This window comes from Meriones unguiculatus, chromosome 9 (assembly GCF_030254825.1).
Source record: "Meriones unguiculatus strain TT.TT164.6M chromosome 9, Bangor_MerUng_6.1, whole genome shotgun sequence".
In the NCBI taxonomy this organism is placed as follows: domain Eukaryota; kingdom Metazoa; phylum Chordata; class Mammalia; order Rodentia; family Muridae; genus Meriones; species Meriones unguiculatus.
In genome coordinates, this window is record NC_083357.1 from 98550088 (window position 1) to 98567781 (window position 17694).

General features: G+C 39.9%; 1 protein-coding gene across 1 annotated transcript; it reads left to right on the top strand.

The window, feature by feature from the left end:
- Positions 1–15623: 15623 nt before the first annotated feature.
- On the top strand, positions 15624–16917 carry LOC110564545 (nucleophosmin-like). The gene is given in 1 exon segment (XM_060391549.1): positions 15624–16917. A coding segment is annotated over 1 exon segment (864 nt). The 5' UTR covers positions 15624–15713; the 3' UTR covers positions 16578–16917.
- The last annotated feature ends 777 nt before the right edge of the window (positions 16918–17694 follow it).

The following is a 17694-nucleotide window of genomic DNA, read 5'->3' on the forward strand; positions in this document are numbered from 1 at the left end:
CTATGCGCCAAATACAAGGGCAACCAAATATAAGGGCAACCACACTTGTAAAAGAAACATTACTCCATAGACTCAGTCTCCAAGTGCAGTCCCTAGTAAGGAGAGCAGGGACTTTCTCTGGCATGAACTCAGTGGTAGATACTCTGATTACCTCCCCCTGGGGATACAGCCTTACCAGGCCACAGAGGAAGACAATGCAACAAGTCCTGATAGGCTAGAGTCAGATAGAAGGGAAGGAGACCTCCTCTGTTAGTGGACTAGAGGAGGGGCATAGGAGGAGAAAAGGGAGGGAGGGCAGGATTGAGAGGAGACGAGGGAGGGGGACATAGCCGGGATACAAAGTGAATAGACTGTAATAAAATGATAATAATAAAAAATGTAAAAAAAGAAAAAAATTACTATAGCTTAAATCACATATCAAACCCCATGCATCAATAGTGGGAGACTTCAACACCCCACTCTCACCAATGAAGAGGTCATCAATGCATAAACTAAACAGAGAAATAATGAAAGTAACGATGTCATGAATCAAATGGGCCTAATAGATATTTGTAGAACATATCACCTGAACACAAAAGAATATACCTTCTTCTCAGCACCTCACAGAACCTTCTCCATTTGATCATATACTCAGTCATAAAGCAAGCTCAAGAGATACAAGAAAATTTTAGTAACTCCTTGTATATTATCTGATTGCCATGGGCTTCAACAACATCAGAAACAACAAAAAGCCTATAACCTCATGGAAACTGAGCAACTCTCTACTCAATGATCACTGGGTCAGGGAAGACATAAAGAAAGAAATTAAAGATTTCCTAAATTCAATGAAAATAAAGGCACAACATACTTATGGGACATAATGAAAGTAGTGCTAAGAGGGAAGGTCATAGCACTGAGGGCCTTCATAAAGAAATTGAATAGTTCTCATACTAGCAACTTAACAGAACACTTGCAAGTTCTAGAAAAAAAGAAGCAGATACACCTAAGAAGAGTAGATGGCAGGAAATAAAGTCGGCTGAAAAGAATAAATTAGAAACAAAAAGAACAATACTAAGAATCAATGAAACCAAGAGCTGGTTCTTTGAGAAAATCAACAAGATAGACAAACCCTTAGCCAAACTAACTAAAAGGCAGAGATTGAGAGTATACAAATTAATAAAATCAGAAATGAAAAGGGGGACATTACAACAGACACTGAGGAAATCCGAAGAATCATTAGGTCTTACTTCAAAAGCCTGTACTCCACAAAATTGGAAAATCTAAATGAAATGGGCAATTTTCTTGATAGACTGCACTTACCAAAGTTAAACAAAGATCAAGTAAACAATTTAAATATACCTATAACTCCTAAAGAAATAGAAGCTGTCATTAAAATTCTCCCAACCCTTCCCACTCGCCCAAAATACTCCAAGGCCAATTGGTTTAGTGCAGAATTCTATCAGACTTACAAAGAAGAAATAATACTTTTCAAATTATTCCATAAAAAATAAACAGAAGGAACACTGCCAACCTCATTGTATGAGGCCATAGTCATGGTGATACCTAACATACACGAAGATCCAACAAAGAAAGAGAACTTCAGAAAAATTTCTCTAATGAACATTGATGCAAAAATCAAAATAAAGTACCCACAAACTGAATTAGAGAACACATCAAAAACACCATCCAATCTGATCAAGTAGTCTTCAACCCAGGGATGCAGGGGTGGTTCAATATACAAAAATACATCAATGGAATCCACCATATAAACAAACCAAAAGAAAAAAAAATCTAAAAAGCAACACATCCATCTCATTACATGCTGAAAAAGCCTTTGACAAAATACAACACCCCTTCTTCTTCAAAGTCTTGGAGAGATTAGGAATACAAGGCACACAGCTAAAAATAATAAAGAAAGCACACAGCAAGCTATAGCTCAGATGTGGTCCATATGCAGCTCAGTCTTCCATGTGAGCCCCTGGGAAAGGGAAGCAGGGGTGCCTCTGCATGAACTCAGTTGCCTGCTCTTTGATCACTTCCCCCTGGTGATGTGGCCAGGCAGTACCAATGAGACTTGATAAGCTAGGGGCAGATGGCAGGGTAGTAAAACTCCCCCTTTCAGTGGACTAGAAGAGGGGACAGGGGAAAAGAGGGATGAAGGGTAGGCCTGGGAGTGGGCTATATAATGGGCTATACAATTAAAAAATTGTAATATATATATATATATATTATTTTTTTCTAGGCCTTAGAGCTGGGAATCTTCTTTTTTCCCCTGTTCCTATTAGTCTTAGGTTTTGTCTTTCCATGGTGTCCTGGATTTCTTGAATGTTTTGTGTCAGAAATTTTTTAGATTTCACATTTTCTTTGATGGCTGCATCAATTTCTTCCATTGTGTCTTGTACACCTCAGATTCTTTCCTCCATCTTGACTGCATTTTCCTGTATTTCTTTGCAGATCTTGTTTCCTCCATTATCATCTTCATTACCATAAATTTAAGGTCATTTTCTTGTGTTTCAGTTGAATAGGGTCCAGGCCTTGGGATAACTGGGTTCTGGAGTTGTCATGCTGCTTTGGCTTTTGTTGATTTGTGTTTTTTTTATGCTTCCTTTAGCCATCTGGTTGTCTTTGGCATTGGCTGGTAGTTTCTGTTGCCCACTGGAGTTCTGAGGGGGTGGAGTGTGCAGAAAGAGCCCTGGGCAGGAAGCAGGATGTTCCCTCAGGAGCCCTTCTCAGATTGGTGGGTATGGTCTCCAATGGGAGGGTGGTTCTCAGGGGATTGCTTGTGGCCTTCCTCAGATGCATGATCCTGTGGAGTAACTGGAATCCTCAGGAACCCAGGGGCTCTCCTCCCACCAGGGGAAGTCCTGGTGACAGCTGGCCTGCCACTGACTCTCTTGGTTTTAGGTTAATGAAATGCAGCTGCCTTGGCACTGTGCTCAGACACTGTGCTTCCTGGGCGCAGCCCACTTGGAGAACCTTGGAACCCAGAGGTATGGTGGGTTTCCCTAGAGAGATAGGTAGAGCTTTGGAGTAGCATCTGGGGCTGTTCCTGTGGCTCCTGGGCACCAGGAGGCCAAGAGGGTGGAGCTGTGTGCCCCTGTACTCAAAAGGTATTCATTGGCTAGGGAGAGCAACATGAAGGCATGTGGCTATGTTCGAGAAGGTCTGTAGTCAGGAACCTGGAGAAATTTCCAGGGATTAGCTGATGACCTGAGGTCAGAACTGCTTATTTTCCTCAATGTGGGGTCTCCTTTTAACTGGGAGACCCAGACACTGGTATTTTGGAAACCACAGTTGGGTCTGAGATGGTGAGAGCAGAGAGCAGGTGTGTGGCTATACATTGAGACCACAAGCTGGTGTGAACCCTGGAACTTTTCCAAGGTTTAGCCAGGTGACCCTAGGCTGGACCTGATTGTTTCCTCTCTCTGGGGTCTCCTCTCACCTGGGAAACACAAACACTGGTGTTTTGGGGCTCACAGATAAGTCTGTCGGTCACCGTACAGTCACCGCTGTCCTGCTGATGAGACACAGTGGCGATTGGCGCCACCATCTTGGAATCCAGCATTCACTACTTTATTTTTCTATTATTTTCCTGATTACTAATGTCAATCCTTGGCCTTAATTATCTCTGCCCTTTCCTCACACTCTCCCTCACCTTTTCTCTATTCTGCCGGTCTCACAGAAACTGGTAACGTCTATGATTGCCAATCAGTACTTCTGACTACCTTATTCCGGATATTCAGGCACACAGGTGATATTCACTGGCTGAATGAAGGGGCCGCTGAGTTTTCATTTTAATCATAGAGAACACTGCTGTCTATTTCTAGATGGCAATAGAAGCCTCTAACAATATTCATGCATTGAATTTTTATAAAGTCAGTAGCAAAGGAAAATATTTCAAAATGCCATAGACACTGACGGTGTCCTCAATAATCACTTTCATTTTCAGAGTAAAGGAAGATTTGTACAAAAATTTCTTTATTACTTTTTTGTTTTGGTTTGACAACTTCTAAATGTAAAGCATGCTTATTACATTTTAAAAGTCGGAGTACACATGATCATTTCCCCAAATGGAACGATCAATAATTCAAGCACAAAGATGAGAAGGTTATAGAATTTTTAAAGCCACAAAATTCAAAGGGCTGCAAGATACAGAAAATTCTCCGGAGAAAACTAAAATGCCAAATTGTGGTTCATAATACATAATTTCGGGGACACTTGACTTTATTTATTTTTTTCTAAAGTATAAATAACACTTAAGTTAGCTGAAGGCACTGACACGTGCGGAGTTTTTGAGAACTGATGCCTCATAAATCAATGAACAAACTACAACTGGACATTGGCTGTACGTGGGCGCTGTGCGTCCCAGCTGGTGCGGGGGAAATGGTGACCAGGTCGCGTCAGGCTGCTGCAGTGCTCACGGCACAATCTGCCGTCGGATTACTACTGTCAAAACCGAAGAGATCTCTCTGATTAGTGTGACTGCCCTGAATGCTTTGCCAGTTGCTAAGTGGGAGATCAGAGGTAGGAACAAGAAGCAAGACAGCGGCGAAGCGAAGTAGCCAAAGAAAACCCTCCAAGATGCGTCTGTAGAGAAGTGGTCCCAGGAGAGCAAGAGGCCGGCTCCAGACAGCCACTCAGAGTCCAGGGGCCTTGGGTTTGCTAACAGGAGGGAATGTAAACCGGTGGATGTTTTATTGTAACACTGGAGGGGTAGTGAGGGAGGAATTACAAATTAAAACAAAGCAAGTTTTTGTTTGTTTGTTTGTTTTTGTCTGCTCTCCTATGATTCTGTTTGATTCCTTTGCCTGTGAAGGTATTTGTAGAATTTCTCTGCAGAAACACCCTGCACTAATGATAACAGATACAAAATCAGATATTCTCAAAGATTCTTTTAGACGCAGGACACTTTACAATGAAGAATAGGAAAACAACAGTGGTTGCAGTTCGAGCAGTGTCAGGCAGATTAAATTCGCTAAGCAGCCCTGAAAATTCATAGAAACATTGGACAGACAGGTCTGTGTCTTTTTAAATGCATCCCCAAGCTCAGAAAATACAGAGGCCATTAGCAGGGACTGGTGGTGAACTTAAAAGCTCACTAGAGAGAAACTCTTAACCAAGCAAGGTTTGTCCGTGGTATCTGGTAAAGTCGTAGAATTTAGCAAGCAACAGGACTGACTAAGGGCTTCCTGAGTGGGTATTGGAGGGGTAATGAGGAGAAGATCTTATCCAGGAAGGAGTTCAGGGAAGACAAAATGGCTCAGTACATAAAGGTCCATGCCGCGCAATCTGAGTTCAATCTGCTGAACCAACATAAAGGTTGAAGGTGAGAACTGACTCCACAGAGCTACCAGCTGACCTCCATCTGTTTGCCATGCTACATGAGCCCCCATATACTTACACACACACACACACACACACACACACACACACACACACACACACACACACAATCTAGGAGGGTCAGGCTCAGCCTGAGACCCTGTCTGTAGCCTCCACCTGACAACACACATAAAAGCATACACACAAGCGCACCGCACACAAGTAATTATTAGTGACTGCATCGGAAAACATTTCCTCTTCATGTCCTTTTCTCTTTCGTCTTCATGAAAGCCAATTACGTGCTAGCTCCTCTAAGTATTTCTTTTCTTTGTTTTTAAACACATTTATTTATGTTTAAGAGTTGTGGTTGTTGTTTTCTACCTCCACGAGGGTAGACTGAATGAATGCTTAGCGCCTGCAGAGGTCAGGCGAGTATGTCACGTCCTCTGGAACAGGAGTTGTGGTGAGGGTGTCCACTGCCATCTGGGATTTGTGTATGGGCTCTTGATCCTATGTAGGAGCATCAAGCGGTCCTGGCTCTCTCTCTCTAGCCCAGGGCTTTTTTCCTATTATGGAAAAGAAGGAAGTTGGGCTGCTGGGTTTTAGGTGCCTAGATAAATAACAGTCATAGGAAGGGGGTAAGACCCAATTAATAATTCACTAGAAACAGACACTTAGAATTGGAAATATGGGGTAATCAAGCTATTTAAATAGTTATAAACAGTGAATATCTACATTTATTTCAAATTAATTTAATTTTAATGGGCAAGACAGCTTGAGCTGTATGTAGATAGCCACACAAATCAAGCTTGGGCTATAAAAATTACACCTTCCAAGGGTATTATTGTGAAAACTATAATAATGATCATGACAAGACGTGGGTTTCAGATGAATTTAAATTTGGCAGAGCTGTTGGTATAATTTCAAAGGTGAGCAATAATAAGTGATCTGTGATTAGCTTGGGATGAAAATGGCCGGTGAGGGCAAGCAATATCCCCCAGTACCTCTCTAGCACACTTGTAGATAGAATGCTTGACATTAAGCTAATAGCTTTCTCAGTTGGAAAATTCCAAGTTGAAGTCTCTGCTAGCTCATATTGCTTAGCATCAGCCACAGTGTGGACACAGAAAATGAATTTTTTGCTGAATGAGCCAACTGTTTTCTTTCTTTCTTTCTTTCTTTCTTTCTTTCTTTCTTTCTTTCTTTCTTTCTTTCTTTCTTTCTTTCTAAGTTTAAAAGCCAGTGACCTATTCATTTATGCTCATATTAATCATTGACATTTACCTGAAATTTTAAATTAACTTTAGTGATTACCAGAATATTAAGAAAGAAAGCAAGGCTCTGACTAACCACATGTTCAATTTCATTTTAGTCAAAGCACAGATTTTGGAGAGCATGTAAAGAAAGAATCATAACCCGAGAGTTTACTGTATTCACTCGCTAGTGCCAGAGATATACATATAAGCGAATACTTAGGGAAATGTGGATAAATTAAAAAATATACCACACACATGGGTAAAAACATGAGATGATCTCTATTGTGGAATAATTATAATAATTATTACTTGCCAGTTATAAATTTTATTGCACCCATAAATAAAGTTATTGTATACATGATTTCTATTAGTAAGAATAATTTGGTGAAAAATTTAGTAGTTTGTTTGTTTTTTTTTTTACTCATGTACTGCTCCAAGTATTATGCTTATAAGTAGCCCATAAAATTATTACTCTATAAACTCACTACAGATAGATGCATAATTAATTACTACGTAAAAGATTTGGAAATAAAAATGCTTTTCAACTATATTTTTGGTAGTTTTGACTTGCTGTTGAAAATTCTAGAATTAAAAATACTATTAAGGATCTTTTTGTGTACTTTAACATTTCACTTTTCTCTGTGATGGTTTATTTTAAATTTTACCGCTTAGTCATGGCTACATGACCTTGGAGAACACATTTACTTTTGAACTTCTTGCTGGAGATTCCGCCTCTTCATTTGTGCTGTGGTTTGAAACAGAACATCGTACTGTGCAGATGCTGGGCAGTGGAGCCTTAAAACCCACTGGCCTTCGGCGATGTAACATCATTTGATTTTTAATGGGTGGTTAACTCACAACCCTTTTCATCTCTGTGGTAGTAGGGCTGTAACCTTCTTACTTTGTTTAAACACTTTCCTTTGAAATAATTTCCCTTCATTTTTTCTGTAACTCTCTTTTCCTTATAATATATTTAGAGATGTGTTAGTAGAATCTAAAATTTTCACATAATTCTGTTAGTGGCTTATAAGATTTTTTTAAATTTAATTTTGTTAATTACACTTTATTCACTTTGTATCCCCCCATAAGCCCCTCCCTTCTCCCCCCCCCGTTCTACCCTCCTTCCCCCTTCTTCATGCATGCCCCTCCCCAAGTCCACTGATTGGGGAGGTCCTCCTCTCCTTCCTTCTGATCTTAGTCTATCAGATCTCATCAGGAGTGGCTGCATTGTCATCTTCTGTGGCCTGGTAAGGTTGCTCCCCCCCTCAGGGGGAGGTGATCAAAGAGCAGGCCAATCAGATTAAGTACCATGCATGGAGATAACCTAGAACCCCTGCACAGATGTAGCCCATGGCAGTTTAGTATCCAAGTGGGTTACATAGTAATGGGAAGAGGGACTGTCTCTAACATAATCTGATTGGTTGGCTTATAAGTTTTAAGACACTAAACAACCTTAAATTATGAGATATTTTGAGACCTTTTTACTTGAAATTTTGCCATTAGCTATGAAAATCTACAAAACTGTACTTTAACACATAAAGGGAAGCAGAAATCATCTTGCACAGGAGTCACATGACTTCTTACCCTAAGAGATTTTGAATATTTGATTCTCAGCCATAATTCTTCAGTCATATCTGTCAGAGTGTATAACCAGCAATAATTGTTGGACTATAAAATGTTATAAATTTTAAAATATTCATTTTAAATTATGTATATGTATGTGTGTGTGGGTATGTGCATCTGAGTACAAGTACTCTCTTAGACAAGAGGTATCAGGCTCCTAGAAGCTGCAGTTAAAGGAAGTCGGGACCTATCTGACGTGCATGGTAAGAATTGAATTGGTATCTTCTGTCAGAACAGTATGCACTCTTTACCACTGAGCCATCTCTCCAGTCCCTAAACATATTCTCTAAGGAAAAAGTTCTTGGGTCATTTTAGAAGTACCCTATAGTTATATAACCACCAATATTTTCTACTTACATTTTCAAATCCATAATTTAGAAAACACATAATTATTAAGGGCTGCCAACACTGATTAGTGCTTTAGAACAGTGTCCGCCCTTGCAGAGGGCCTGAGTTTGATTCCTAGCCCCCGAGTGGCAGTTCCCAGCTATCTGTAACTCCAGTCTCAGAAGATCCAGGGGATGCCACCTTCTCGCTTCTGCAGGCTCCAGGCTCTCACGTGGTACCCAGACATACACGTAAACAAAGGGAAAACATCAGCTTATTTGGTAGTAAGGCACCCTTCTTGGAAAAAAAAAATAAACAAATGATTATATAGTATTTTTATATTTGTACTTATTTTTAATTATTTATTATAATTTCCTTATAAAGAAATTAATAATACATTAAAAAGTCTTCATCTTACTTGGCTATTTCTATGACAATGACCCAAGACCAAAGCAACTTATGAAAGAAAGCATTTATTTTGGAGCTTAGAGTTTTAGAGCTTTAAAGTCTGTGACAGTCGGGGCAGGGAGCATGGCAACAGAGGAACTTGCTGGAGCAAGGTCTGAGAGCTTACACCTATTCTACAGGCACTAGGAAGAGAGAGCTACCTGGGAATTCTGAGACTTCAAACCCTCCCCTAAAGAGACACACCTCCTTCAATGAGGCCACACCTCCTAATCCTTCCCAAACAGTTTCACCAACTGGGGACCAAGTATTCAAATATGTGAGCCTATGAGGGCCATTCTTGTTCAAACCACCACTTCCTCAGATACTAAAAGATTGACATCTGTGTGTAGATGCTTTAGAGTCCTTTATTTCTTATTTGAGTTGTTTGATGTTTTAATATTTAATTGTATAAAGTTTATGTGTATTTTAGACATTAATCTCTGTCATGGCTAGGTTTTTGTTGTTGTTTTTTTGTTTTGTTTTGTTTTGTTTTTCTCCCTCAGCTTAACACCAAGTCAGAGTAATTTGGGAAAAGCACTTTCCAGTTGAGAAAAGGCCTCTATGGTATTTTTCAATTGTCAGATTGGCAGTACAGTTTCTTTATTGATGATCCATGTGGGTGGGCTCAGCTCTCTAGGGCAGTGTAAGTCCTGGAGAGGTTGTATGAGAAAGCAAACTGATCAAGACATAGAGAGCAGGGGCCATATCTCCCTCAAGTTCCTGCCTTGATTTCCTGCCCGGATTGCACTCAGTGATAAACTGAGATAGAAAACAGCTGAAAAAAATAAGCATTTAAAAATTTTCTTATAATTTATTAATTATATATCCCAATTGTAGCCCCCTCCCTCAACTCCTTCCTATCCCACCCTCCCTGCCTTTTAACCTCTATCCCTTTATCCTAGTCCACTGAAATAGGGAGTTCTCCTCCCCTGCCATTTGACCCTAGCTTATCAAGTCTCATCAGGACTTCCTGGATCCTTTTCCTCTGTGGCCTGGCAAGGCTGCATCACCAGGTGCAAGTGATCAAAGAACAGGAAAAGAGCAGAGTTCATGACAGAGGCAGCCCCTGTTCCCATAACTTGGGAACCTGCCTGGAGACTGAGCTGCCCCAGGCTACATCTGAGTAGGGGATTTAGATCCTCTCCATGCATGGTCCTTGGTTGGTGCATCAGTTTGTGCAGGAATCCTTGGGGTCAGATTTTTTAGCTTTGTTGGATTCCTTCTGGGGCTCCTGTCCCATTTGTGTCCTTCTAGCCCCCTTCTTCCATAAGAATCAATGCTCTCTGCTCAAAGTTGGCTCTGAGTCCAGCATCTGCTTTGATCCCCTGTTGGGTAGAGTCTTTCAGAGGACTCTCTAGTAGGTTCCCATCTGGTTTCCTCTCTTCCACGGCTTCTAATGTCTATCTTGTTTGCCATTCTGAATGAGATTTAAGCATCTTCCCTAGGATCATCCTTGATGTATAGCTTCTTTAGGTCTGTAGATTTTAGTAGGGTTGTCCTATATTATATTTCTAATATCCACTTATAAATGAGTATATACCATGTGTGTCTTTCTGCTTCTGGGTTACCTCACTCAGGATGATCTTTTCTAGATCCCACCATTTGCCTGCATATTTCATGATTTCCTTGTTAATTGCTGAGTAGTATTCCATTGTGTAGATGTGCCACAATTTCTGTATCCATTTCTCCACTGAGGGACATCTAGATTGTTTCCAGATTCTGGCTATTACAAATAAAGCTGCTATGAACATAGTTGAGCAAATATGCTTCTTTAATGGTAGAGGATCTTTTTGGTATATGCCCAGGAGTGGTGTAGCTGGATCTTGAAGTAGCACCATTCCCAATTGTCTGAGAAAGCTCCATATTGTTTTCTAAAGTGGTTGTACAAGTTTGCACTCCACCAGCAATGGAGGAGGGTTCCCCTTTCTCCACAGCCTCTCCAGCATGTGTTGTCACTTGTGTTTTTTATCTTAGCCATTCAGACAGGTGTTAGATAGAATTTCAGAGTCGTTTTGATTTGCATTTCCATGATGACTAAAGTTGTTGAGCATTTGTTTAAGTGTTTCTCTGCCATTTGATATTCCTCTGTTGAGAATTCTCTTTTTAGCTCTGTACCCCATTTTTTAATTGGATTATTTGATTTGTTATTGTCTAATTTCTTGAGTTCTTTATATAATCTGGATATTATCCCTGTGTTGGATGTAGTGTTGGGGAAGATCTTTTCCCAGTCTGTAGGTTGTCGTTTTGTTCTGTTGACAGTGTCCTTTGCTTTACAGAAGCTTTTCAGTTTTCTGAGGTTCCTATTAATTAATTGTTGATCTTAGAGCCTGAGCTGTTGATGTTCTGTTCAGGAAATTATCTCCTGTTCCAATAAGTTCAAGGCTCTTACCCACGTTTTCTTCCAACAGATTTAGTGTTTCTGGTTTTATGTTCAGGTCCTTGATACATCCACTTTGACTTTAATTCGTGAAGGGTGATAGATATGGGTCTATTTGCATTTTTCTATATGTGGATATCCAGTTAGACCAGCACCATTTGTTGAAGATGCTATCTTTTTTCCATTGTATTGTTTTGGCAACTTTGTCAAAAATTAGGTGTCTGTAGGTGTGTGGGTTTATTTCTGGGGTTTTGATTTGATTTCATTGATCCACCACTCTTTCTATGCAAGTACCATGCAGTTGGTTTAAGTCATGGTGTTCTATCACACAATGGAAAACCTCACTATAACACTCCCTCATTAGATTAATGGTTTGAAACCATTTTCCTTGTTTTATGAGCTGTCTATTAATCTTTTTGTTTCCCTTGCTATGAAACAACATTTAAATGACACAAATCTCACTTATTTTTGTCTTATCTCTGGTTCATTTGGCGTCATATGAGAAAAACTACTTCTAAATCCAATGCCAAAATGCATGATCGTTTTTTTCTCTTCTATGAGGAAGTTATTATTTTTATATGTAGTTTCAGATATTTTTTAAAGCTTTTAAATCCATTTGAGTTTGCTTTTGGTCACTGTGTAAGATAAAAGTCTGATTTCATTCTCCTTTCTTCTTTTTCCTTTATTCTTCTCTCATGCATTACATCCCAAATGCATTTCTCTCTCCTTCTCCTCCCAGTTCCTTCCTCACAACCTCCCTTCTCCTTCAGATCTACTCCTCTTCTGATTCTCTTCAGAAAAGAGGAGTCCTCCCAGTGCTATCAAACAAACACGACAAATCAAATTACAATCTCTTACTGTGGGCGTCTAATTTTTCCCAATAGTAGTCACTGAATATACTGATTCTTTCTCTGTTATATAGTTTTGCATCTGTGGTGGTTAGAATCACAGATGCCTTCCATTGGCTCAGTCAGCTGAATACTAGGTCCCAGTCAGTGGTGCAGTTTGGAGAAACTATAGTGAGGTCCAGCCTTGCTGGAAGACATATGTCACGTGGGGCAAACTTTGAGAATTAAACGCCTGGCCCCACTTTCAGTTTTGTCTCTTTGTTTTGTGCTTGTGTTTGAGATACAATCTCTCAGCTTCCCGCTTATGCTGCTGCACCTGCTGCTTGCTGGCATGCCTCCTTGTTATGATGGACTCTCATCCCTCTGGGACTGTGAGCAAAATAAACTCCTTCTATGTTACCTTGGCAATGGTATTTCATCACAGCCACAGTAAAGTAACTAATCCATCATCTGAGATGAAAATCAATTGTGTATACATGGCTTTATATCTAGGCTCTATTTTCTGTTTTGTCCATCTATGGACAGTTTTTTATGTCAATACCACAGTGTTTTGAATTTGAAAGCAGGAAATATGGTACCTCCTTCTTTGTTTGCTCAAGATTGTTTCAGCTGTTCACGTTTTTGTATTTCCATATGAGTTTCAGTATTATTTTCTATTTTGATGAAATGTGTCATTGAAACCTTCATAGGCACGGTATTATATTGAACCTGTAGATCATTTTGAGTAGTATTGGAAGGAGGGAGAGATGGAAAAAAGAGAGTGAGGGAAAAAGAAAGAGAGGAGAGATGGGGAGTGGTTGGATGTTCATGTATTGTGTTTTACTAGGAAACTACTGGGTTGCTTCATAGCATATTTCCTGTAGGTAGTGGTTTTAGCATGGATTCAGCTCTCTGAGTTTTTCCTATGATATTAGACTTGGCCCTGTGGTTTCTGCTGGGGACTTTACACCGGTTTACATTAGATTCTCTCTGAAATTCCTTTGCAATACCACTTTGCGTCTGGTGTGCTTGGAGGTGAGCTCATCCCAGACGGAAGCAAGGGATGCCCAACTGCAGCTCTATTCTCAGAACATCAATTCACTACATAAAACGGGATTTTTATGCTGTTCCTACAGATGATTTCCTTTTCTTCGATAGATAGGAAATCAGTAGATTACTGTGATCTTTCCTGGATTGAACTGTTTGGATCATGACTGGTATCTGTGAGACCTTTATGTGTTGCAAACATTATAACCCACTTTTCTCCATGAGTTTCAGCTCATGGCTAGAGTATTAACTTAGGTTATTCTACTTTGTTAGACCTGAGATGCCAATCTGTGACACTCCTTTTAGTTTCATCTTCTCGACTGCTTCCCTTGAGGTAAGAAGAGAAATACTATGGTATATTGTTTTCACTCAATGACTTTCTGTTGCCATCTGGGTCATTTCAGGGCTGGCTGCCACAATCATGGCTTCCAGTGCCTTCACACAGATGACTTTAATGTTTTGTCCCACTCCCTAGTTCCTTGTTATAAGGATTTGTTTACTATAAATTGGTCTTCTTCTGTTAGAGTATAGCATAGATAGAATTCTGCTCTTAGACTCTCATTCTTGGGTTTTGCTCTATGAACATTATTGTGAAAACATTTATTATGTTATATGTAAGTATGTGAATGTATGAATACATGTATCATTTGCGTACATGTATATATTTTCTATCCTAATGTTAAAATGAGTCACCTTTCTTTAAATTTTTACATATGCATCATTCTAGGTACATTTGAAGGCCATTCACAGCTGAAACATTTGTCCCTTTAGCACTTGTTTCTTAGGACTTTTTTATTTTTTATATTAATTATAGTTTATTCCTTTTGTATCCCAGCTGTAGCCTCCTCTCTTCTCCCCTCCCAATCCCACCTGCCCTCCGTCATCTCCTCCCATGCCTCTCTCCAAGTCCACACTTGGGATGGTCCTTCTCCTGTTCCATCTGACCCTAGCTTATCCAGTCTCATCAGGACTGGCTGCATTGTCTTCTTCTGCGACCTGGCAAGGCTGCTCCCCCATCAGAGGGAGGCGGTCAAAGAGCTTCTGAGCACAGGGTTTTTTTCTGAGACTGATACTTCAACCAAGGACCATACATGGATATAACCTTGAACCCTTGCATAGATGTAGCCCAAGGCAGCTCAGTATCCAAGTGGGTTCCCTAGTAAGGGGAACAGGAACTGTTTCTTTTGGCAAAGGGCTTCAAGACATAAGGAACAGTTAATGGTCCCACATTTTCCACTAAATAAGTTACTTTAATTTGCTCTAGTTACTACTTCAAGTATTTTTTCTTTAAAAACCCGATTTGTTTTATAATTTTTAATTTTTTAACTTTTAATTTTTTAATATTAATCACAGGTATTTACTTTATATCCCAGCCATAGCCCCCTCCCTCATTCCCTCCCAATCCCACCCTCCCTCTCTCATCTCCTCCCTGTCCCTTTCCAACTCTACTGCTAGGGGAGGACCTCCTCCCCTTCCATCTGACTGTAGCTTATCAGGTATCTTCAGGACTGGCTACAATGTCCTCCTCTGTGGCCTAGCAAGGCTGTTCCTCCCTCGAGGGAGGGGGGTAAAGTCATTGAGTTTATTTCAAATATAGTTCCTGTTCTCTTTACTAGGGAAACCCATTTGGATACTGAGCTACCATGGGCTACATTTGAGCAGGGGGTTCTAGGTTATATCCATACATGACCCTTGGTTGGAGAAACAGTCTCATAGAGGACCCCTGTCCCCTGATATATTTTGTCCTTGTGGAGCTCCTGTCCTCTCCTGGTCATACTAACTCCCCCTTCTTTCATATGATTTCCTGCACTGTGCCGAAGGTTTGGTTATGAGTCTCAGCATCTGCTTTGATAAGCTGCTAGGTAGAGTCTTTCAGAGGCCCTCTGTGGTAGGCTCATGTCCTGTTACTTGTTTTTTCCTACTTCCCATGTCCATCCCATTTGTCTTTCTATGTGAGGATTGATCATCTTACCCTGGGTCCTCTTTCTTGTTTATCTTCTTTAGGTGCACAGATTTTAGTATATTTACCCTATTTTATAGGACTACATAAAGGTTAGACAACTTGCCCACTTCGTTCTGGTAGCTGGCTTGCCATGAACAGTGGCTTGTCTGTATTGTTATAAATTTCTTACCCAAAGAAGGTTTAAAAAGTATGCTAGGCTAATTATTTTGTACCTTCTCAGATTTATCTTCTTATACCGCTACTATATTATGAGGTTTACCAAATATTTGATATTCTATTTCATTTGTGATTATTGGCAATTTGACCAAAGGAAAAAAATGTACAAGATAGAAGATAGATACAGACTATGTTCAGGAATATACCACATTCCTCACCACCACTGCAACTAATTGTACATTCTTTAAGACTTCATTTTTGCCTGAAAAATTTTGATGTTAAGAAATATGGTCCCTTGGCGTGATTTCGTCCTGCGTGTCTGTTCCGTGGAGCAGTACGTGGTTTTCTCCGTCCGACTTCTCTTACACCGAAGTGCGCACCTCTGCCTCATGGAAGACTCGATGGACATGGACATGAGCCCTCTTAGGCCTCAGAACTACCTTTTCGGTTGTGAACTAAAGGCTGACAAAGATTATCACTTTAAAGTAGATAATGATGAAAATGAACACCAGCTATCATTAAGAACGGTCAGTTTAGGGGCAGGGGCAAAAGACGAATTACACATCGTAGAGGCAGAAGCAATGAACTACGAAGGCAGTCCAATTAAAGTAACACTGGCAACTTTGAAAATGTCTGTACAACCAACAGTTTCCCTTGGGGGCTTTGAAATTACACCACCCGTGGTCTTAAGGTTGAAGTGTGGATCAGGACCTGTGCACATTAGTGGGTAACACCTAGTAGCTGTAGAGGAAGATGCAGAGTCAGAAGATGAAGATGAGGAAGATGTAAAACTCTTAAGTATGTCTGGAAAGCGATCTGCGCCTGGAGGTGGTAACAAGGTTCCACAGAAAAAAGTAAAACTTGATGAAGACGATGAGGATGATGATGAAGATGATGAGGATGATGAAGATGATGATGATGATGATTTTGATGAGGAGGAAGCTGAAGAAAAAGTTCCAGTGAAGAAATCTGCGCGAGATACACCAGCAAAAAATGCACAAAAATCAAACCAAAATGGAAAAGACTTAAAACCATCAACACCAAGATCAAAGGGTCAAGAGTCCTTCAAAAAACAGGAAAAAACTCCTAAAACACCAAAAGGACCTAGTTCTGTAGAAGACATTAAGGCAAAAATGCAAGCAAGTATAGAAAAAGGTGTTTCTCTTCCCAAAGTGGAAGCCAAGTTCATTAATTACATGAAGAATTGCTTCCGAATGACTGACCAGGAGGCTATTCAAGATCTCTGGCAGTAGAGGAAGTCTCTTTAAGAAAGTGGTTTAAACAGTTTGAACTATTCCGTCTTACTTCATTTCTGTAACAGTTGATATCTATCTGGCTGTCCTTTTTATAATGCAAAGTGAGAACTTTCCCTACTGTGTTTGATAAATGTTGTCCAGGTTCAATTGCCAAGAATGTGTTGTCTAAAATGCCTGTTTAGTTTTCAAGGATGGAACTCCACCCTTTACTTTGGTTTTAAGTATGTATGGAATGTTATGATAGGACATAGTAATAGTGGTGGTCAGATGTGGAAATGGTAGGGAGACAAATACACATGTGAAATAAACTCAGTATTTTAATAAAAAAAAAAAGAAATATGGTCAACAATAGTCTGGCCTACGTTTTAGAGTGAAGGAATTGTATATGATCAGGGCTAGTATAGGTTCAGAGAAAATCTTCTGTTTTGCTGTTTACATTGGATAAAATTAAATTGGAAAAATGAACATAACGGTGAGGTAAGCTTTGAGCTGTGTGTGTCATCTGCTGGAGATGTACATTCATTATTCTGAAAACATGCCAAAGATGCAAAGTGAGTAATCATTAAATATATTTAAAAATAAAAAAAAATGAGAGTCACCTTTTAAAATAGAACTAGGCTTTACACCTATCTACTGCCCTGATTGTTTGGTAACCTTATGTTGCTTACTCATGGCTATGTCACTGCCAGTTGAAGTCAGTTAGATACTTAAGGTATATTTGTATTGTGGTGACAGAATATCTGTCTCCAAAGTTTGTGTTGTTAGGTAAATGTCACTGTCTCCCTTTAGAAGATGACACATAACGAATTTATGGGGTTTATTCCATTGAAGGTCACTTTTGAAGAAATATATATTGAGTGGTATTTATTGTGGTAGTGAAAATCTTGGAGTGGTGTACAAACTGATCTGCCCTTGACTGGCTTGAGGATGGGTGAATCACTGAAAACACAAAAAGGAAGATATAGAAAAGAAGGACATTCTGAGACAGCATCAGAGGGAGCTTTGGAGGGCAGAATTTTGTGTCAGTCAGTGATGGATACTCCAGCACCATCTATGTTTTGTGTCAGTCAGTGATGGATACTCCAGCACCATCTATGTTTCATCTGGGTCTAAG